The sequence below is a fragment of the Thalassophryne amazonica genome, chromosome 5, assembly GCF_902500255.1.
Source record: "Thalassophryne amazonica chromosome 5, fThaAma1.1, whole genome shotgun sequence".
Classification (NCBI taxonomy): domain Eukaryota; kingdom Metazoa; phylum Chordata; class Actinopteri; order Batrachoidiformes; family Batrachoididae; genus Thalassophryne; species Thalassophryne amazonica.
In genome coordinates this window covers 52,319,178-52,342,316 of record NC_047107.1, presented here as the reverse complement: position 1 = coordinate 52,342,316, position 23,139 = coordinate 52,319,178, and the positions used below count along the sequence as shown (strand labels likewise).

The following is a 23,139-nucleotide window of genomic DNA, read 5'->3' as shown; positions in this document are numbered from 1 at the left end:
ACTTTCTGTAATTGTGTATATAACTAACCGTTATTTACTATTTCGTTACTCTGTCAAAATAATTTCCTTATGGATAAATAAAGCTGACCTTTATTTGTTTTGTTTTTTTTGTTTTTTTAACCACATTTATCCTGTTATTTAATTCCAATGGATAAGTGGACCATCTGTCAATATCTTCTCTAATGTTTTTGCCAATATGGTCATAATTATTTTATATCATTTGGAAAGGTCTTCAGTCATGTTTATACCCAAGTATTTTATTGATATTTATAGCCTTTATAGTGTGAATATAAGACAAATTTTCAAGAATTTGCATAAGATGCTTAAAGGAATTGACTGGATTATTTAAGTAGATATAATATCATCCACAAAAAGAATTATCACATGCTTTTGTATATTAATTCATATTCATTCAGCCCAATGTTTCAATGTATAGGGCAAGCAATGTGGGACTAAGACAGCAGCCTTGTCTGGTTCCTCTCTGTAAAGGGAATCTTTTGGACAGAAAGCCATTGACTTTTACTCTAGTTGTGGGTTTGCTATGGATAGACTTAATCCACTGAATTGATTTAGTACTGAATCCAAATCTTTGCAAAGTTAAATATAGAAATTCCTAATTGACTATCAAATGCTTTTTCTGCATCTAAACTAATCAAAGCCGCTGGTATATTATCTTTCTGTATTTTATATATACTCAACAAAAATATAAACGCAACACTTTTGGTTTTGCTCCCATTTTGTATGAGATGAACTCAAAGATCTAAAACTTTTTCCACATACACAATATCACCATTTCCCTCAAATACTGTTCACAAACCAGTCTAAATCTGTGATAGTGAGCACTTCTCCTTTGCTGAGATAATCCATCCCACCTCACAGGTGTGCCATACCAAGATGCTGATTAGACACCATGATTAGTGCACAGGTGTGCCTTAGACTGTCCACAATAAAAGGCCACTCTGAAAGGTGCAGTTTTGTTTTATTGGGGGGGGGGGGGGGGGGGGGGGGGGTGTACCAGTCAGTATCTGGTGTGACCACCATTTGCCTCATGCAGTGCAACACACCTCCTTCGCATAGAGTTGATCAGGTTGTCAATTGTGGCCTGTGGAATGTTGGTCCACTCCTCTTCAATGGCTGTGCGAAGTTGCTGGATATTGGCAGGAACTGGTACACGCTGTCGTATACGCCAGTCCAGAGCACCCCAAACATGCTCAATGGGTGACATGTCCGGTGAGTATGCCGGCCATGCAAGAACTGGGACATTTTCAGCTTCCAAGAATTGTGTACAGATCCTTGCAACATGGGGCCGTGCATTATCCTGCTGCAACATGAGGTGATGTTCTTGGATGTATGGCACAACAATGGGCCTCAGGATCTCGTCACGGTATCTCTGTGCATTCAAAATGCCATCAATAAAATGCACCTGTGTTCTTCGTCCATAACAGACGCCTGCCCATACCATAACCCCACCGCCACCATGGGCCACTCGATCCACAACACTGACATCAGAAAACCGCTCACCCACACGACGCCACACACGCTGTCTGCCATCTGCCCTGAACAGTGTGAACCGGGATTCATCCGTGAAGAGAACACCTCTCCAATGTGCCAAACGCCAGCGAATGTGAGCATTTGCCCACTCAAGTCAGTTACGACGAACTGGAGTCAGGTCGAGACTCCGATGAGAATGACAAGCATGCAGCTGAGCTTCCCTGAGATGGTTTCTGACAGTCTGTGCAGAAATTCTTTGGTTATGCAAACCGATTGTTTCAGCAGCTGTCCGAGTGGCTGGTCTCAGATGATCTTGGAGGTGAACATGCTGGATGTGGAGGTCCTGGGCTGGTGTGGTTACACGTGGTCTGCGGTTGTGAGGCTAGTTGGATGTACTGCCAAATTCTCTGAAATGCCTTTGGAGACAGCTTATGGTAGAGAAATGAACATTCAATACACGAGCAACAGCTCTAGTTGACATTCCTGCTGTCAGCATGCCAATTGCACGTGCCCTCAAATTCTGCGACATCTGTGGCATTGTGCTGTGTGATAAAACTGCACCTTTCAGAGTGGCCTCTTATTGTGGGCAGTCTAAGGCACACCTGTGCACTAATCATGGTGTCTAATCAGCATCTTGATATGGCACACCTGTGAGGTGGGATGGATTATCTCAGCAAAGGAGAAGTGCCCACTATCACAGATTTAGACTGGTTTGTGAACAATATTTGAGGGAAATGGTGATGTGTATGTGGAAAACGTTTTAGATCTTTGAGTTCATCTCATACAAAATGGGAGCAAAACCAAAAGTGTTGCATTTATATTTTTGTTGAGTGTATGATATGCAATGTTCTCCTAATGTTATCTTGTGTTTGTTTATCAACAAACCCACTTTGAAACTAGGCTATCAAGTCTGGTATAAATGTTTGTAGCATATTTGTTAGGAGGAGTTTAATACACCTTCCGATGCTACTTGGACACGTCATCAGTGAAGAACCCAGGGTCGTTGGGTGTTTCAAGTCTTTAATCTTCATACACCCTCACCTGGGTGACCCAGCCGAGGTTGATCAGGCCCCAGCTTAATTGAGGTGCATATTTTGTAATCAACATTTAATACTGATATGAGTCTATAGTTTTGACAATATTCTTTGTCTTTTAATAGTTTTGGGAGTACAGTAAATATAGCTTCCTTCCAAAGGGGAAGATATTATCCTTAGTCATAATCCAGTTAAAAAAGTGTGTAATGGCAATATCGGTTCTTCACCAAACTTCTAATACCATTTGGAAGGAAATCCATCACTTCCAGGTGTCTCATTTGATTGTAGTTTTCCTATTGCTTTCTGAAATTCGTCCATTGTTATCGGTGTTATTTGTTCATTTTGTTTTGCCTATTAAGGGTAGGTCCAAGGAGTCGAGGAAAGTCTTAAGTTCATTCTGATCTGAAGCTGATGGCTGGGTATAAAGTGCCTTGTAGTAATCACTAAAAATATTTTCAGTTTCTTTTGGTTCATATTTAATCTGGTTTATTTTGGGGTTGTGTATTTTATTGACTGTATTTTCTGCCTGTTGTTTCTGTAAACGTCTTGCCAACAATTCCATTGCTTTGGGCCTCATTTCATAATGATTTTGTTTTAGATATCTTGCATTTGTTTCAGTTACATGTCAAGTTAAACTGTTCATTTCCTTTCTCACCTTGTACATTTGTTGTATTTTTGGATCAGTTTTTCCATTCTCCTTATGTTAGGTCCTATACTGTTTTATTCTTTCTCTTTTGAGATTGCTTGCAATTACAATCAGTTTCCCTCTTATAACTGCTTTTAAAGCATTCCACAATATAGCTGGCTCCGTCCCCCATTATATTTTCCTCCAGATTTGTTCAACAACTGATTTATTGTTTAATATCCCCACAGTCAATCTCCCTATTGTTTCTTTCCAACTACAGTTCAAGAAGTGGATCTTTAGATAGATGGCCCTATGGTCAGACACATCTGCCACTCCGATCTGATGTTCTTGTATTTTGTCTCTGTTCTCTTTCTGCATAACTTGATTCTAAGGTACACGGAGTGTGTTGTTGAATAATGAGTAAAGTCCCTCCTTAGTGGGTGAAAATCTCTCCACACATCAAAAAAGCCATTTCCTCATGTGTTTTTAACCATTTTTTGTGACAGAGTTCTTATTTCTCTTTAAACTAGCTGTATCCATGTGGTAGCCCATGAGCACATTAAGGTCTCCCCCACACATATACATATGCCCTCTGCTTCTACTGCTATGATATCAAATAAAGATTTAAAGAATTCCTTATTACTCTCAGGAGGGGCATATATCTTACCAATGTTATCATTGTTTGACTGACCCCCCCCCCCCCCCCCACACACACACACAATAATATATGTTCCTCCTTTTTTTTAATCTTTTATTTCTTTTTGGCACTCAAATTTAATTACATTAGACATCAGTATTGCTACTCCTCTTTTCCAAGTATTGGAATGTGAGCTCTAATAAATTTTTTGAATCCAAATTTTTAAGTTTCTCATGTTCTGCTTGTAATAAAAGAGTTTCTTGTAGGAAATTAATCTGTGTCTTTTCCCTTTTAAGTTTGGTCATTATTTTAGCTCTTTTGACTGGATTGCCTAAGCCATTAAATTCAAAGAAAGGAATTTAATTTTTGTAGTGGTTCCCCCACAGACTTTCAATTGAACATAACATTTTCAAGCACAGCTTACTTGTTTTAACTACATACAAAGAAAGTGACTTCCACAAAGAGACATCAGCAACCCTCCTCTCCCTTTTTGTTTTGAGGAGATGGAAAGCCTCACGTAAGGAAAGGGCGCCCATATGGTAATGAGATTTAACCCACGTAAGATTAATATATCCATACCAGTCCTCACAGCTATATTTCAGTCCTTTAGAAGCCAACAGTCCTTTTATCTATAACCCTCCACATCAAGTTAATATATACAGGAGAACCCTGTTAACTCGCACAAGTTGGGGTCCACAAAATTGGACCGCAAATTATCTTAAACCGCGAGTTAATGAGATTCACCACTAAAACTTAAAATCAATTATACAGTAGTCAAAATTTTCAGGGTCCACAAATCGACCATGAGTAAAGCCCCTTTCACACCGGGGCTGCTCCCAGTTTCTCCCTTTGGCCTCATGACAACGCAGGAATTTCTGCGCCAGGTGTGTGCAGCAGGGGGCAGAGAGGAGGTGAGAACGCAGCCTGCAGGTTCTCTGCACAGAGAAGTCAGAGTGCACAGTTTGGCTGCAGACAGACTGTGCACTCTGACTTCTCTTCTACTTGTTGTTGTGCTGAGCTGCAGGGCTGCGCTCTGAGTTCTATTATAGTTTATCTTTCCTCCCTTGACCGCGAGATGCGCGCACAAACCATCCTTAAGCAAATGTGGAGATGTCTGGAGTTCTACTTGATGTTGACATGTCCTGGACTTGTGTCTTTTTTTAACTGTGATGAGAGAGTCTGAGGAGAGAAAGGAACTAACTGCCTGCAGACAATTTTTTTTTTCTTTCCTCCTTTGACCGCGAGATGCGCGCTCGCGCGAGCGAACCATCAAGCAAATGTGGCGATGTCTGGAGTTCTACTTGATGTTGACATGTCCTGTCTCAGGACTTATGTCCTTTTTTTTTTAACTGTGATGTGAGAGTTTGAGCAGAGAACAAGGAACTAATGCCTGCAGCCAGACTTTTTTTTTTCTTTTAATTGTTCACATGTGTGCGCGTGAACGAACGTCCATGAGTGGACTAGAGTTGTCCGGACTTTTTACTGGATATTTCTGGTAATCAGTCTGCATTTTTTTTTTCTTCAGCGTGTAGTTTTTACTGCATTAAGTACACAGTATAAAAACAATCCTATGGGAACAATGGAACACAGCAGGAATCATAAATTGGCTCAGAGTCACACCGGATAACGCCTCTTTGCCCCGACTTGCGTTGGAACCACTTCCTTTCTGCGTCGAGCACAGGACGCCAAAAAAATTAAACAGGTTTAATTTTTCTGCGCCCGCTTTGCTTCCTCCTTTGCGCCCCTTGCGCTGTTGTGGCGTCGAGCTGCATCGTCTCGGCACTGAGTTGCTTCCACGCAGCGTCGTCATAATGACACACGGCGCAACCGGGAGCACCCCCGGTGTGAAAGGGGCTTAAAGCCGAAACATGAGTTATGCATATGCGAGTTAACGGGGTTTACCTGTACTTAACTAGGCTTTAGCTGCCCTTATCAAATTATCTCATTCTCATATTCATTTTAACTCAAGATTCAAGATTCTTTTATTTGTCCCCAAGGGGAAATTTGTCTTGGACACACAGGCAGCCACATAAAATACACTAATCAAGTACAGACATGACAAGACAGACCCAGACAATACAATACAAGCACAATGACACATTAGCGACCTGCTCTTTGGTGTGAGATCAGGAGGTTCACTGATATAGGGAGGAATGAGTTTTTATACCTGTTTAGGTATCTCTTTGTTTTTAGATGGAACTCGGTAGCGGCGTCCAGATAAAAGCAGCTCATATTGAGGGTAAAGAACATGGAATGGGTCAGAGGTTATTTTCCTCGCCTGTTTAATAACAGCCTCCTCAAATATCTGCTGTAATGATGGATACTCTTACTCCCATCGCTTTATGTGCCGTGCGCACCAGCCGCCATCAGTTCTGATTTAGTTCTGACTGACAGATTACCGAACCATGCAGACATTCCATACCTAATAACACTTTCAACAACAGCCTGATAAAAAATAAGCATAATTTTCTGTTCAACACCAAACAATCTCACTCACAGGAAGTACATTTTTGTTGAACCCAGCTGCAGACCGAGGTCACATGGACATCCCACAGGAGATGGAGTCAATGTAAACACCCAGGTAATCATTGTTGTCTCTGGGGACAGATGCTTTGGGAACCGGGATGATAGTTGCCTTTTTCCACAAAGATGGAACAATGTGGGAGTCAACTGACCTCTGGAAGACAGGGACCCAGGCTGGTGAAAGTTCAGCTGCGCATGTCTTCAAAAGGAAGGCTGAAATACCATCAGGGCCCATTGCTTTATTTGCTTTAACATTCTTGAAAAGTGTGATGTTAATTTGGAGAAGTCACACGGCTTTTTAAGAATGTTAAACTCAAGTGTTGCTGATGTAGATACTCATCCTGCTTTGTTTCCTTTGAGCTTGAATTCTTGTAGTCATGCTGCGACGTCTTTTGGCCTCATCGGTGTGATCCCTCCTGTTGCGTTCCCACATTGCAGTCCTGGTCAACTGAAGTCTTTCAATAAATGCGATTCCTCCAGTGTTGGTACCCGTGTTACCCACATTGTACCCTCTCTCCCACAGGTCGCTGATTGTCTCTTTTGCACCACCACTGTCTGAAAATGGATGCCCTCTCTCTTTAAGATCCTCTTGATGTTGAAATATGCTTTATGCTGTTGCAGCGTCCTCACTGAGTAGTCATGGTCAGAATAAATCCCGTGTCCACTGAGGATGATTGTTTTCTTCTCTCATCCTTTTTTCAATATCATCTCCTTCACTGTGAATGGCTGGAAACTGAGGACAATAAATAGATCTGGGAGACTGGCCAGGTTTTGGTTTTAGAGCTAAGGCTCAATGTGTGCATTGAATCTGGAGGTCAGAGATTACAGAAAATTGATCACGGAACCATTTGTCAATAAGCTGTGTGACTGAGTTGCTCTTTGACTCTGCGTCCTCTTGTATGCCGTACATCCGTAGGTTTTTCCATCTAGCCCTCAATTTTAGATCATCCAATTAATCTATAATCATTTTCTGCTCTTGCAATATTTCAAGCACAGTGCACAGTTTGCTTCATGACTCCACAACTATTTCTTCCATCTGCGCCAGAGCAGCACTTATTTTCTCATTTTGTTCCCCAATGTCTGTGGTCATTTTTGCAAACTTCTAGTCAATGTTTCTTTGATTTCTCTCAGCTCACATTTGAGCTATAACATCTTCTTTGAATGTTTTTTGGTCCATTTTCAGTTTGTCTTGCAGAGCTTGGTTTTGTTTGCTAATGCTATCCAGGCTGCTTTGAAACAACGTCACGTTAGCTTAAGGTGTTGGCTTGCTCTTGTGAGTCGAGTGAGTTTCTTTACCTTGAATGCCCAGGTTCTTTTTAATTCTTCATTTTTGCTGAACCTCCACTCATATTCTTAGTTTCAAGGTTTGTCGTCATGTGCATCTCGAGTTTGAGTGGAGTTTATTATGTTGGCATATGGGAGCTCCTGACTGCCCTACCATCATACCTGAAGTCATCCAGATGAAAATGTATTCTACAGCCCCTGGCAATAATTATGGAATCACCGGCCTCGGAGGATGTTCATTCAGTTGTTTAATTTTGTAGAAAAAAAAGCAGATCACAGACATGACACAAAACTAAAGTCATTTCAAATGGCAACTTTCTGGCTTTAAGAAACACTATAAGAAATCAGGAAAAAAAATTGTGGCAGTAAGTAACAGCTACTTTTATAGACCAAGCAGAGGGAAAAAAATATGGAATCACCCTGTAAATTTTCATCCCCAAAACTAACACCTGCATCAAATCAGATCTGCTCGTTAGTCTGCATCTAAAAAGGAGTGATCACACCTTGGAGAGCTGTTGCACCAAGTGGACTGACATGAATCATGGCTCCAACACAAGAGATGTCAATTGAAACAAAGGAGAGGATTATCAAACTCTTAAAAGAGGGTAAATCATCACGCAATGTTGCAAAAGATGTTGGTTGTTCACAGTCAGCTGTGTCTAAACTCTGGACCAAATACAAACAACATGGGAAGGTTGTTAAAGGCAAACATACTGGTAGACCAAGGAAGACATCAAAGCGTCAAGACAGAAAACTTAAAGCAGTATGTCTCAAAAATCAAAAATGCACAACAAAACAAATGAGGAACGAATGGGAGGAAACTGGAGTCAACGTCTGTGACCAAACTGTAAGAAACCGCCTAAAGGAAATGGGATTTACATACAGAAAAGCTAAACGAAAGCCATCATTAACACCTAAACAGAAAAAAAACAAGGTTACAATGGGCTAAGGAAAAGCAATCGTGGACTGTGGATGACTGGATGAAAGTCATATTCAGTGATGAATCTCGAATCTGCATTGGGCAAGGTGATGATGGTGGAACTTTTGTTTGGTGCCGTTCCAATAAGATTTATAAAGATGACTGCCTGAAGAGAACATGTAAATTTCCACAGTCATTGATGATATGGGGCTGCACTTCAGGTAAAGGCACTGGGGAGATGGCTGTCATTACATCATCAATAAATGCACAAGTTTACGTTGATATTTTGGACACTTTTCTTATCCCATCAATTGAAAGGATGTTTGGGGATGATGAAATCATTTTTCAAGATGATAATGCATCTTGCCATAGAGCAAAAACTGTGAAAACATTCCTTGCAAAAAGACACATAGGGTCAATGTCATGGCCTGCAAATAGTCCGAATCTTAATCCAATTGAAAATCTTTGGTGGAAGTTGAAGAAAATGGTCCGTGACAAGGCTCCAACCTGCAAAGCTGATCTGGCAACAGCAATCAGAGAAAGTTGGAGCCAGATTGATGAAGAGTAATGTTTGTCACTCATTAAGTCCATGCCTCAGAGACTGCAAGCTGTTATAAAAGCCAGAGGTGGTGCAACAAAATACTAGTGATGTGTTGGAGCGTTCTTTTGTTTTTCATGATTCCATAATTTTTTCCTCAGAATTGAGTGATTCCATATTTTTTTCCCTCTGCTTGGTCTAAAAAAGTAGCCGTTACTGACTGCCACTTTTTTTTTCTGATTTCTTGTAGTGTTTCTTAAACCCAGAAAGTTGCCATTTGAAATGACGTTAGTTTTGTGTCATGTCTGTGATCTGCTTTTTTTCTACAAAATTAAACAACTGAATAAACATCCTCCGAGGCCGGTGATTCCATAATTTTTGCCAGGGGTTGTAGTTCCTCATTTTGTAAATTTAACATTTTTGTCAGATTATTACAGTATTCACTCAATTTTATCAGGCACAGGTACAGCATTGAAGCAGCTGTCATACTGTCTGTTGCCTCAGAAAAACATTTTAATTGCTTGAGATCAAGATATCATGAGAGCATCAGAACAGAGAAAAGAACTTACGAAATGGCTTCTTCACGGTTCTCACCCCAAGAAAAACAGTGCCCAAACTGGGAATCTGCAAATTTATGGAGACCACCAGCTGCCCCGACACTGAAATAACCCCAGACATTTTTACTGCTACGGAAGTTCAACTCCTGCACCGTACCAGAACTGGGTTTGAATCCCTGACAGTGACAACAAGGATAAGTCAGTGGCATAATATAAAATAAATAATCACAATGAAAAGGTTGCTGAAAAGGTTACGTTTTACCTCATCAGGGTTCTCACTGGTAATTCGTACAGCTATCACATGCCCTCTAGGACATGGCATTGGATCTGGATTCTCAAAATGAATGGGTGTGTCTCCCCATGGCAATTCTCCATAAAGCAATCTGATGTCTTTAATTCGAAAAAGGGGGATGCCCATTGCAATCTGTCAGACAACAAACACTTAGCAAAAGTAGATGTTTAAGATTTCATTGCAGATACACATTATCAGTTTAATTATTCAATAGGTGTGCACATTGTGTGCCGAGTACACCTGAAGTTGAGCAGCAGGCAGGTTCACATCTACAATCATCTCTGTACAGGGATGTTCAACCTGCAGACGGGGGTTCAGCTCCAGAAAGTGAAAGCTTCCATCCTCAGAAAAGAGGTATTCCACAGTTCCTGCACTCACATAACCTACCATCTTGGCCAGCCGCACAGCATACTAAGAAAGAATAGACACAAGGTGTGATTTATTGAAAGCTTATGTAAAAATGTGTGCAAACGCCACAGCAACCACAAACAAAAGTGCATGCAGATATACTAACAGTGCACACTGAGGAGTGCAACTTTCAGACGAGCAAAATAGCACATGCAGTCCATTTAATGTTTGCCTTCATGATATGCAATTTGGAGTGCGTGTTTACTTGAGTGTGTAAAACTGTGGGAGGTGAGCATGCAAATGGGTTAGTTCAGCACACGCAATATGCCCTATCAAGGTCAAAAGGACATTTAACTGGTTCTGATAGCATGTGTATTTTGCACATTTGAAATGATGTTAAATATGTTACAAGACTGCAGACATTCATTAATCTGATTTAAAGTAATTTCCTGTGAGCTGTCTGGGGTATGCTTTTTTTAAATTCAATAATCTTTAACAGAGAAAACATGACAATTACATAATGTATAGTGGCCTATTTACCACACGTTGTCATTTGCACACATTCAAAATCACAGGCAAAATGTTCTCCAACCTAACACTCAAAAGTTTTAAAAGCCCACATAATTTAGCATGAGAAATGGGATCTTAGTAACTCAGGCCCAAAATGTAAAGATGGACCAGAGCAGATGAGTTAATTCAGGTGGGCAATAATGCTTTGTTCAAGATGAAAAACTATACTAGTTTCATGTACATCTGTCCATGTTTTAGTTAATCTAGTTACCAAATAAGTAAATAAAAATTAATGAAAAATAATTACCTGCTTGGTAGCAGTAATTAACCAAACACTGAAGGAAAGCATGTAATAATAGAATCTTGGTCTCTTGGAGGGAATCATGTTCTCTCAATTTTTGAAAACTACTTACTTGACACAGATTTACCATACTATTTGTAATTCTTAATGACTGATGGAAAATGAAGTCAAAGGCCTATTCACTGACTTGGAAATGTTTATCATCCAATGTCTCACAAAAACTGGCTGTAAAAGTGATGAATAAGCCTTATATTCTGAATAATATGCCCCCATCCCAACTGTTTTGTTGTGCTGCAGGCCTTAACCCCTTAACGCCTGAATTTATATAGCTGTATATAAAAAAATGTTTTGTGTGTGTTTTTGCCTTTAAGTAGATGTTAAATAATGTTGAGATTATTAATTTCACTTTTGCACAAAAAAATAAATAGTAATTTTGGCATTTTGGTAATAATTTGTTATAATGTTGTAATAATAATAATAATAATGGTATGTTGTAAATTTGCGACAACAGGCATACTGGTCAATTTGGTATGTTGCATATTTGAGTCAAATATTGTCGCATATATGCGACAATAAGCGTTAAGGGGTAAAATGCAGTAATGGATATATATTAACAAATTAAATGAAGTTCACTACACAAAACATGAAATATCTTTGGTTCATATGGTCTGCAATGAAACAGAAGTTAAAGCAAATTCAAGGCTCACTGCATTTGTCATGCTTTGTTTCTTGTTATTTAGTTGTTATTTAATGAAATAAATGAGGAGTTACTTCACTCAATTTTCAAATAGGTCTTGGTTTACAAGTCAAAGTAAATGCAAGAATCACTGAATTTTTTGTTTGTTTGTTTTAACTGTTTTGACTGTGTCAAACAAGTGGTTACTTGGGGAAGTTAAGGTGAAGAGTATCACTTACAGCAGGGACGAGATTGGCAAATTCGATTTTCAGAGGAAAATAAGCCAGGGTCCAGGGGCCGTAAGTTACATTGTGAGAGAGCATCAGCTTTGACATTTTGGCCATGTGGCAGGTTTCTCTATGTATGATCCAGCACACAGGTGCCTGAGTGTTGAGGACCACAGTGAGTGGAGAAGGACACGGAGATGTCCATGCTTAGCTGCATCATTTCTGTCACTGCATATTTAACAATTCCTGTGCTTTAGTTGTATTTTGTTGTTTTGTTTCATTAGTTTGGCCAAAGTAGATACTCACTCCACTGACTCTGGTCTGCTTGAGGTTTCTTTTTATATCAAATCATCCAAAGGAATTTTTCCTTACCACTGTTGCCAATATTCTTGCTTATGGTGTGAACCTTGCACATGTGTAGTGCATTGAGGTGGCTTATGTTGTGATCGAGGAGTACATATGAAGAGTTCAGATGCAAAACCCAGTATCTCCAAAACCATAAATTTTTAGTTGACGCCAGCATGTACTTGGCTGTCAAGGGGACCATCAGTGTGCAAAATATGAAAGAATTTGAACAAACTGTTTTCATGTTATTGATGAAAGTCTGCACATGTCCACATAGGGTTTCCTTTAAATCTCCATTTTCAACTGCATTTTTCTCCAATTTGAAAAAAAAAGGACTTACTGGGCTTTGCATCTGAACTCTTCATATATAAACTGAATAAACTGACCTGCTCCATTTGCTCAAATGTTGAGGAAGATGCAATGGTGGCAGGAGCCTCCTCAATGATTTTCTGGTGCCTTCTCTGAATGGAACAATCACGTCCAAATAGTGAAATTGCATTTCCATACTCATCAGCCAGTATCTGAACCTCAAGGTGTCTTGCATGCTGGGCAAGCTGCATGATGAAGATCGGTGAACCTGGTACCTCAGCCTGAACCTGCACTCAGCATATTATATATATATGAAACTGTCAACATCAGATCAACAGGAACAGTACAATGTTTGCAGCAATATAACCATTTCAAAATGTTACAAAACAAACCTGTCTAAAGGAACTTGAAAAATCTTCAGCAGTTTCTACTTTCCGGATACCCTTTCCACCTCCACCTTCAGAGGCCTTGATAACAATCGGATAACCAATGTCTTCAGCTCTCTGCACAAGAAAAAAAATTAGATCCATACAATATTGCAAAAGCTAGGCATTTCCAACAAGTATTAGGAAAATACTAAACATTTATTTTTAGCATGATTTTTCAAACAATACTTACTGTCAGTCCATCATTTATATCAGAAATACAGCCTTGTGTGTACACCTCTCGAGGAACACTGATTATTTTACTCATTGTATGGTCACCCTCTGGCCAGGCAACTCTTAGTCCTGAAGAACCAAGTCAAACACAGTATTTAAAACCAAGTATGACATAACTGACTCTGCTACCTAACTGGAATAACATGTGTTACTATAAACTATGCATTCAAATAAGATATTCTAGGAGTTGGTGAGGCACCTGATCCACTCCATGGTAATGTGGGAATGTCAGCACTCTGGGCAACAATGGATGATGCCACCTTATCCCCGAGAGCCCACATGGCCTTACTGGACGGTCCTGAAACAAAAACACATCAAAATGTAAAACAGTTCCAAATTAAACAAACCAAAACAATGCACATTCTTTGGCTTAAAAATGGGCTGTACCTAAGAAAGCTATGCCTGCTTTGTTCAAGAGCTCAGGTAGTTGAGGATTTTCTGAGGCATGGCCCCAACCAGCCCACACAGCCTGTTAAATGCGATAAACAAAGACACATCAAGTTTTTATTTGGCATATTTTTAATGCAAATGACACTTACCAATAAAAGCTTTTTTTATGTGAGGAAATTGTGATACATACCTGCACTGGGATTCGTTTAGCAATATCCACTATCAGCTCCACATTTGCATAGTTGTTATTGTTGGGTCCACCAGGTACAGGCACGTAGTGGTCTGCCATTTTGATGTATTCTATGAAGTATAAATGTGCAACATGAAAATTTATTCAGTCCAAATGTATATTGCTATTCTGCAGAAATGCAATTAAGTGCCATTTCAGGGTTTGTTTTAAAAAAAAATATATATATACACACACAAACACACACATATATATACACATATATATATATATATATATATATATATATATATATATATATATATATATATATATATATATATATATATATATATATATATATATATATATATACACATACACACACACACACACACACACACACACACACACACACACACACACACACACACACACACACACACACACACACACACACAGAGACACACACCCACACAAAATGACCACACAAGTTATGTCACTATAACCATTTCCCCAAACAGCGTAATTGGAACAGCAATGTTCAAAACAATTTTTCTAACATGTCCTAGGTGCTATTGTGTTTACATCAATCAGGAACACTATTAAGTACAACAAAGTATGTGTGTCATAAATACCTGCATTAGCTTTCAAGTCTTCTGGGGTTACCATGACCACAAAACGGATGGCCCTCTCATTGCGAAACATTTCATAGGACCAGCGTCGTATAGAACGCATACATTTGACTGCGGCTATACCGTTATTGGCTATTAGCACCTGTAACAAACAAGAAACTGCTTCAGCATCATAAAGAAAAGCAGATTTGACAACATACATTGCATTCTAGTGAAAGAAGATCATCAGTTGATAAAAAATTAAGTACAGTTTTAAAATTATAGGGAGCGTGTTTATACTTTTTCAATGACACGGGTGCCACCAAAACGGGTGACAAACTCAGCAGGAGATGCAACAGTGAAGTCTCTTTGTAGGTCCATCTTTCTTTGTTCATGCACTCTTTTCACCAAGTGGGGACCACACATGCTCAGCCTGAAGGAGAGAGCAGATGGTTATTATTGCTTTTCCAATAAGAAGAAAAATAAATTTAATCAGAGCAAATTTCAGGCTTTGTATCATCCAACATACTGTCAGTCCTGAGTACAGAATAATCCAAACCTTCGCTATTGGTTTATTTAAAAAAACAATGTTAATCACAAGAAAATAAGTGATAAATGTTGTCATCAGCTGACACAGTATATCTTAGCTTTAGGCTATAGGGCAGTTAAACTGTAACTGCTTCAGTGCTGTCCTACATTAACTAAAAATTCAATAATTCAAATAAAGGTTTTTACAGTGCAACAATGAAATGAATTTATTTGTAATTCATCTTTTTATATTTTTACAATGATTTTTTTTTTTTTACATGTATAAACTGACAGAAAAAAGATGATGTGTCCATGACAATTTCACAGAGTTCAAGGTGTCATCTTCAAATGTCTTGTCTAACCAACAGACAAAAATCCAAAGATACTGAATTTCCAGAAAAAGTAAAGACAAGAGGAACAAATTATCTAATGTTAAAACGTAGTGCAGGCTACAGTTTGGCATTTTTGTTTGATAAATGGTTAACAGATTAGAAAAATAGCTGACTACTTTTCTGTTATCAACTAACTGATTAGTCCACAACTGTTTCAGCACTCTTAATTATTCATCATCAGATTTGAGATTATTTAAACCATGTTAGGCAAAATGTTGAAGAAATACAGCTTTTGTGTTGATGCATGAATAAATTTATATATAGTAAGTAGATCATTTGACAAGTCTATTCATACTCTACTGGTCAATAATTGTATGGTCAATTGCTAAACTACATAAGTTGTATAAGCAATCTTTATGCCTCCACGAAACAAAAATGATTCATTTGACTGTAAATTTGCTTGTTACTGTCTTATTGGTAAAGTTAATGTAGATAATAAGATCTATAATACCTTAAGTATAGTCAAACTAATCATAAAATGGAATCATTTAGCTTTCAAATTAAAGTTGTAGATTATACAACATTACATGCAATAAATTACTCACACAAAGATCAAACTGGATATTTTCAAAGGTACACTTATTTTAGGATTTATGAAAAAAAAAAATACTGCAAGGATAGAATTGTTTACATACCAAATTTTTCTGCTGGCTTGTGCCTTGTTTTTTCTAAGTCTGACTACAACTGCTCCATAAACCACTCTGAACCTTTGCAGAAATCCTGGGTCATGTACCAGTATCACTGAGAAAAAACAACTGTGTTGCATCAGTGTTCTGTTACAAAATTCTGTGTGTTCCCAGGGTGAATAAAAAGTTTGCCGGTCACAGAGCTTTCTCCTACCGTGCCCCAGCCCTGTGGAATGATCTCCCAGCACACATTCGGCAGTCGGATACTGTGGAGATTTTTAAGTCACGTTTAAAGACTCATTTGTTTTCTCTGTTTTATCATTAGTATTATGAAGTGTTTTTATTCTTGTATTCTTTTATGGTTGTCTTTCTTCTATGGTTTTTTTTTGTGTGTGTTTTAAATTTTTTAATTGTTTTTTGTGTGAAGCGCCTTGAGACAATTTTATCGTGAATTGGTGCTATATACATTAATAAATTTGAAATTTTGAAATTTGAAAATTGTGCTGCAAGTCTTTGTGGACTGAAATGAACTTTAGACATCACTGTATTGTACATTTCAATCATGGGGTAGAAGCTGCACTCAGCTGTTCACTGTGTTGTGACATTTTCCAGCTGGGTGTCATGCACTCCAGCATTTTGGGTATGCACAATACAGGGTTGATTTTATAAGAAACAATAAGCACCGACTTATGAATGTGTGCAGTGGTGTCCAAACTATTCCAGAAAGAGCCGAGAGGGTCAGGATTTCTTTGCACCCACTGACTCCAGCAGGTGATTTCACTGATTAACATCACTTTGAGCAGGTGGAATGAGTTCATCAGTGAAATCACCTGCTGGAGTCACTGGGTGCAAAGAAAACCTGCACCCTCTCGGCCCTTTCTGGAATAGTTTGGACACCACTGTGTTAAGGCAATAATTTATGCCTTAACACATTCATTTAGAGCAGGACTGCAGTTTTCCCCTATAGGCTAAAGTTGTATCTTCATTTAATTAAATTATTAATAGGAAGTCTGAATACCTGTCCCTACTGGTGAAGTAGAGCTAAAGATGAAGAGCTAAAACAAGCCGATCAGAAAGCTAGTAAAAACATTGTAGTTTGGTGACCTCAGCGACATCAAAAAGCCACAGCTAACAGGTGTGATCAATGACTAATTGTTTAACTAGTCAAGAAAAGTCTCCATTATTTCAGATAGCCAGATTAAAAACAAGGAGGTAGGTACATCTCAAATCTGGAGGAATAGAGGAGAGCTTGCTAAAAAAAAAAAAAAAAAAAGACTGCATAATTGTGGAACAACATTCTCTGAGACGAGGATCAATGAACTGCTCATGCAGAACATGTTACCTGGACTTCAGCCAAATGCATCAAAAATCATTCAATGCTGCATTACAGTGCAATGACCCAAAGGTTCTGGAAATACAATCAAAGACCTCTGTGGTTGGCCAAGTCAACCGCATGGACTGAATCTAAATAATCATGTATTTCCCTCGAATACAAAATAAACCCTAACCCTATCCCTAACCCAAAGAACCAAGAGGAACTACAAATATAAAATGCTATGCTAAACAAAAATGTGCATTTCCAACAAATTACTGACAGAATCCATTGTACCATATAAGTCCATCAACACAGAATAAAGCCAGTTAAATGAGATTATAAAATTGTGTAAATCTGTAAGACCTACATAAAGTAGGTTCACACAAAAAGTGCTTTACATGTAAATGTAGTGCCCTCAAATTAAAATGACAATCTGCACTTAAACTCATGACCCTTACTTCTTTACAGCTTCACAAAAATGCAATTTCTGAAATGTTAGAATTTAGTATAATTTTTGTTATTAGGGTGTATATTTTTGTTGACAGAACTGCACTGCAATATGAGAAAATATTGTTGAAGGTTTTTTAATTTTCATAAATTTCCTTTCTGTCCCCCTTTTTTGTCCAAATACTGTATTTTTGTACTTTATCCTTGCAGTTTTCCTTGAACTCTAAGTGTAATAAGGTTTACAATCAAAAATAGGCAAGGAAAAAATAAAGCGAAAAATAATTTTCTACACACATTTATTCAAAACACACAGCAAACTATAATAAACAACTGTTTTGACACTTTATAAAGGTAATTTGAGGTCTTGTGTGAAAGACTGTACAACAAAAAGGTTCAAACAATAAACACAAATGCACATTTTGAACAATATATACAAAATAGTCTATGCGTTTTGTTATTTTGATATGGTAAACGGTGCTTTACACAGAGAAAGCAACAGAGTTATCCAGTAACATTCACATGCAAACTAGTGGAGAAATCCTGAGTTACACACTCTTTGTCTGAGCACGTGAGATTGTCATCAGAGGCACTCCGTCTGCTTTCACTTTCGCTGTGCGTAATGGCGCAGGGTGCACTGAGTATGTACTAATAGTATGTACTCACTGGAGCACCCAGGGGGCCATTCAAATGGGTCAACTAGTAACATATCACTCCTGAAAACGATCTTTGGCTTTTCACGTGAGGTAAATCTGCCCTACGATTGGATTTTGGAAAACCATGTGACGGTGAACCAGTTCTGATTGGACACTTACATTGCACACGTCATCACACAGCTTCTATGAGGAGTACAAAGATGGCCGATGGCTGGCTCGAAAGTCTGCGGAGTTAACTTTTCAGCAAAAAAAAAGTAAGTTTCTATCTCATATCATTAAAAAGTTATTTATCATTTAGTAAAGCTTGGTCTTAGCCATCGTATACGACGGCGTCGGCCCCAGAGGGTTAAAGTTGAGTGGGTCGCTCAGTGGCATAAGGAGTTGAGCTAATAACAGGGGAGGTGATAATCAAATGGTTAAAGCGGGGAGCTTGTACTGCACATACGAGGTCTATTAGAAAAGTATCCGACCTTATTGTTTTTTTCAAAAACCATATGGATTTGAATCACGTGTGATTGCGTCAGCCAAGCTTGAACCTTCGTGCGCATGCGTGAGTTTTTTCACGCCTGTCGGTTGCGTCATTCGCCTGTGAGCAGGCTTTGAGTGAGGAGTGGTCCACCCCTCTTGTCGTTTTTTTCATTGTTTAGGAATGGCTCAGAGACTGACGCTTTGCTTGATCAAAATTTTTTCAGAAACTGTGAGGGACATCAAAGTGGACACCATTCGAGAAATTCAGATGGTTTTTGGTGAAAATTTTATGGGCTTCAAAGAGACTACGGAGTGTTACTGTCGCTTTAAGGATGGCCCAGAGCGACTGGTGGTGCGCTGCGCTCCGAAGCCGCCATCGACAGGCTGAGCGACCATTTCATTTCTAAACGGATGGCTGTATGGATCCATGACCATCGTGTGCAATTTCTCTGGTTATCACAAGAGCTTGACATCAACCATTTTCCGGCATATTTCACTTTTAACAAGAGATTTTGTCATGGAAAGCCGAGCGGAGGCTTCGCGCGTCACGATGGATTCGCTACTGGAGCGAGACAAAACCACCTCCATTTTGGTCTCACAGGACGGTTTTGAGATGGCGTTCGGACAGCTGTCGGTGGTTTTTCCATCGAGTGATTATTCGAGAAATTGTGGATGTGCCTGGACATGCCAGAACATGTCCTGTGAGGCTTCATCACGGCGTTGCTTTGCGCCATGTGGCACCACCGCAACGCGCTGAATTCCTCCGCACGTCTGTCTCAATGTGCCGAAAAAGTGCTGATGTCCATGTCTTTTCACAATTCCTGTGCTAGCCAGATGACATCCCGGATAAAACACAGCGTCCAGTTTGGAAATGAACGGCACATTCCACTGTTACAGGACTTTTTGTCATGGAAAGAGGAGCAGAGGCTTTGCGAGTCGTGGCGGTGCCGCATGGCACAAAGCAATGCCGTAATGAAGCCTCACAGGACATGTTCTGGCATGTCCAGAACAGCTGATGCCATGCATCGTGTACAGACTGCCATCTACTTTTCTCAGTCTCGCAAAAAATTTGTGACAGAAATATGTCAAGCTCTTCATCCGACAGCGGTTCCACTTCACAGAGAGAAGTCCGAGCGAATTGCAAATGCCTCCACATGGTTTACAGCGTACTGGATTTGTTTTTTGTGTTAGAAGAATGAATACCATAAATAAGCTCATTAAAATCATTGTCCGTCACCAAGACAAACCCCATCATGTTTATTTTACAACTAAGCGCCCTTGCCGCAAATGTGATTGCGCACGATGGTCACAGTGTGTAATAGCTCAAGTCATATTAAAAGATTCTTAACCTCATTTGCTCGGTCTGTATGGGAAATATAAGACTGAGGTGTTGACAGTATGGACTGAACATTACCGAGGTCCATACGAAAAACAGAGGTCTGATATTCCCGTACAGATCAAGCAAGCAAGGTTTTATATATATATATATATATATATATATATATATATATATATATATATATATATATATATATATATATATATATATATATATATATATATATATATACACACACACACATACATACATACATACATACATACATACATACATACATACATACATACATACATACATACATACAAGGTCTATTAGAAAACTAACCGGCAGTTTTATAATAATAAAAAAAAAAAAAACTATATGGATTTGAATCACGTGCGATTACACCAGACATGCTTGAACCCTCGTGCGCATGCGTGAGTTTTTTCACGCGTGTCAGTGACGTCATTCGCCTGTGGGCAGGCTTTGAGTGAGCACTGGTCCAGCCCTCTCAGCTGAAATCCTTTGTCTGAGACGCTGCTGGAGACGACGCGCGTTGCTTTATCAAAATTTTTTCAGGACCTGTGAGGGATATCCGAGTGGACACTATTCGAGAAATTCAGCTGGTTTTCGGTGAAAAGTTTAACGGCTGATGAGAGATTGTGGAGTTTCTTTCACTTTAAGGACAGCTCACAAAGCGGATCGGCGCGGTTGGAGGTGGCGTCCGTCTGGCTGTTTCGAGCTGAAAACATCCTAATTTAAGGCTTAATTCACCCAGGTCATCGTCAGAGAACAGAGAAGTTTCAGAAGAAGTCGGCATGAGGAGTTTATGCGGACATTCCACTGTTAAAAGAGATTTTGTAATGAAAGAACGTGCGGGCAGATTCGCCGAGTCGGTTCCGTGACGACGTCGCAAATCCATCTGCGCCGCGACAGGAAAAACACCTCCGTGTTGAACCATTTGTAAAATTCAGGCGGCTTTTGATGGCTTTCAACAAGTGAGTATCTGAGAAATTGTTTAACAGCTGGGCATGTTCCAACTTGTCCATTAAGGTTTCCAATGGAGGCGTTTTTCCTGTTGCGACCCCCTGCGGTCGGGTCTGGCCCGACATGCGAATATGCCCGCACGTTCTTTCATTACAAAATCTCCTTTAACAGTGGAATGTCCACATAAACTCCTCATGCCGACCTCTTATGAAACTCCTCTGTTCTCTGACGACGACCTGGGTGAACAGAGCCTGAAATGTGGAAGTTTTCAGCTTGAAACAGCGAGACGACGACGCCTCGGAGCGCAGATCGCCGTCAGGCGCCGTGGGCCGTCCTTAAAGCGACACTAACAGACCAAAATCTCTCAGCCATTAAAATTTTCACCGAAAACCAGCTGAATTTATCGAATGGTGTCCACTCAGTTGTGCCTTAGTTTTTGAAAAAATGTTTATCAAACAAAGCAGCAGTCTCTGAGCCATTCCTAAACAATGAACAAAAACGACGAGAGGGTGGGCCACTCCTCACTCAAAGACTGCCCACAGGCGAATGACGTAACCGACAGGCGTGAAAAAACTCTCGCATGCCCACGAGGGTTCAAGCTTGGCTGATGTAATCACACGTGATTCAAATCCATATGGTTTTTCAAAAAAATAATAAGACCTGTATATATGTGTAAAAACATGCAAACTTACGGTGTCGCCCGAATACAATATACAAATAATGAATGTTTATGAGTTCAATGATACGAATATTTCATGAGACGAAAGCTTTCACTGAATTGAAAGAATTGAGTTCCATTGAAAGAATGCAAAAACATTCATTATTTGTTTTATATAATGGCTAAAACAGATCCTTGTCATTTGACATTTTATTAATTTATAAACAACAGAAAAGGGATTTACATTTTGGTGTTTCACTGTAACGTGTAGTCCAGTGATGCTGTGCATTGGCTTCAGACTTCCACAAAAAAAAAAAGAAAAAAAAAAAGACTGTGTAGTTCCTCAGTCCAGTCAAAAATCACATCAGCGTTTCAAGTGAACAGGTCTTCATGCATCCAGATGGCTTACAGTGGAATGGATTTTGTGTGTGTGTGTGTGTGTGTGTGTGTGTGTGTGTGTGTGTGTGTGTGTGTGTGTGTGTGTGTGTGTGTGTGTGTGTGTGTGTGTAGCAGCGTCTATTAGCTCAATCAAGCCATTGTGTCGTTGTCCCCGTGCGCGCGCACTCGCAACCGGCTTGGTCGACTGTATATGTCCTCAGTGCAGCGAGGGGAAAAAAAAAAAATCACGTCAGAAATGAGTCCAGCTTGTCTTTCTTTCTTCCTGCTCAGTCTCCAGACAGCACAGTGGATTTGTTGTGTGTATCTTACAAGAATTAGCAGTGTCAGTTAGATCAATCAAATTATGTCTCAGGAGAACCATTGTCCACTGCGCGCGCACGCGCACACACACACACACACACACACACACCCTGGCCGGGGCTTGTGCATGCGTGTACAACCCCTGGCAATAATTATGGAATCACCGGCCTTGGAGGATGTTCATTCAGTTGTTTAATTTTGTAGAAAAAAGCAGATCACAGACATGACACAAAACTAAAGTCATTTCAAATGGCAACTTTCTGGCTTTAAGAAACACTATAAGAAATCAGGAAAAATAATTGTGGCAGTCAGTAATGGTTACTTTTTAGACCAAGCAGAGGGGAAAAAATATGGACTCACTCAATTCTGAGGAATAAATTAAGGAATCACCCTGTAAATTTTCATCGCCAAAACTAACACCTGCATCAAATCAGATCTGCTTGTTAGTCTGCATCTAAAAAGGAGTGATCACACCTTGGAGAGCTGTTGCACCAAGTGGACTGACATGAATCATGGCTCTAACACGAGAGATGTCAAATGAAACAAAGGAGAGGATTATCAAACTCTTAAAAGAGGGTAAATCTAAACTCTGGACCAAGT

The 23,139-nt window shown here is 39.5% G+C and overlaps 1 protein-coding gene across 3 annotated transcripts in view; it reads right to left on the bottom strand.

Annotated features, from left to right (window-relative positions):
• The window catches only part of acacb (acetyl-CoA carboxylase beta), an 82,861-nt gene that overhangs the window by 44,054 nt on the left and 15,668 nt on the right, over positions 1 to 23,139 (bottom strand). For all 3 annotated transcript variants that reach the window (XM_034170227.1, XM_034170229.1, XM_034170228.1), the window contains exons 3-13: positions 14,746 to 14,878; positions 14,470 to 14,608; positions 13,856 to 13,965; positions 13,663 to 13,744; positions 13,475 to 13,573; positions 13,235 to 13,344; positions 13,009 to 13,119; positions 12,694 to 12,903; positions 10,141 to 10,311; positions 9,871 to 10,032; positions 9,621 to 9,784 (exon numbers count right to left, since the gene is read on the bottom strand). In XM_034170227.1, the coding sequence (XP_034026118.1) occupies positions 9,621 to 9,784; positions 9,871 to 10,032; positions 10,141 to 10,311; positions 12,694 to 12,903; positions 13,009 to 13,119; positions 13,235 to 13,344; positions 13,475 to 13,573; positions 13,663 to 13,744; positions 13,856 to 13,965; positions 14,470 to 14,608; positions 14,746 to 14,878 (1,491 nt within the window). The remainder of the gene's footprint in view (positions 1 to 9,620; positions 9,785 to 9,870; positions 10,033 to 10,140; positions 10,312 to 12,693; positions 12,904 to 13,008; positions 13,120 to 13,234; positions 13,345 to 13,474; positions 13,574 to 13,662; positions 13,745 to 13,855; positions 13,966 to 14,469; positions 14,609 to 14,745; positions 14,879 to 23,139) is intronic.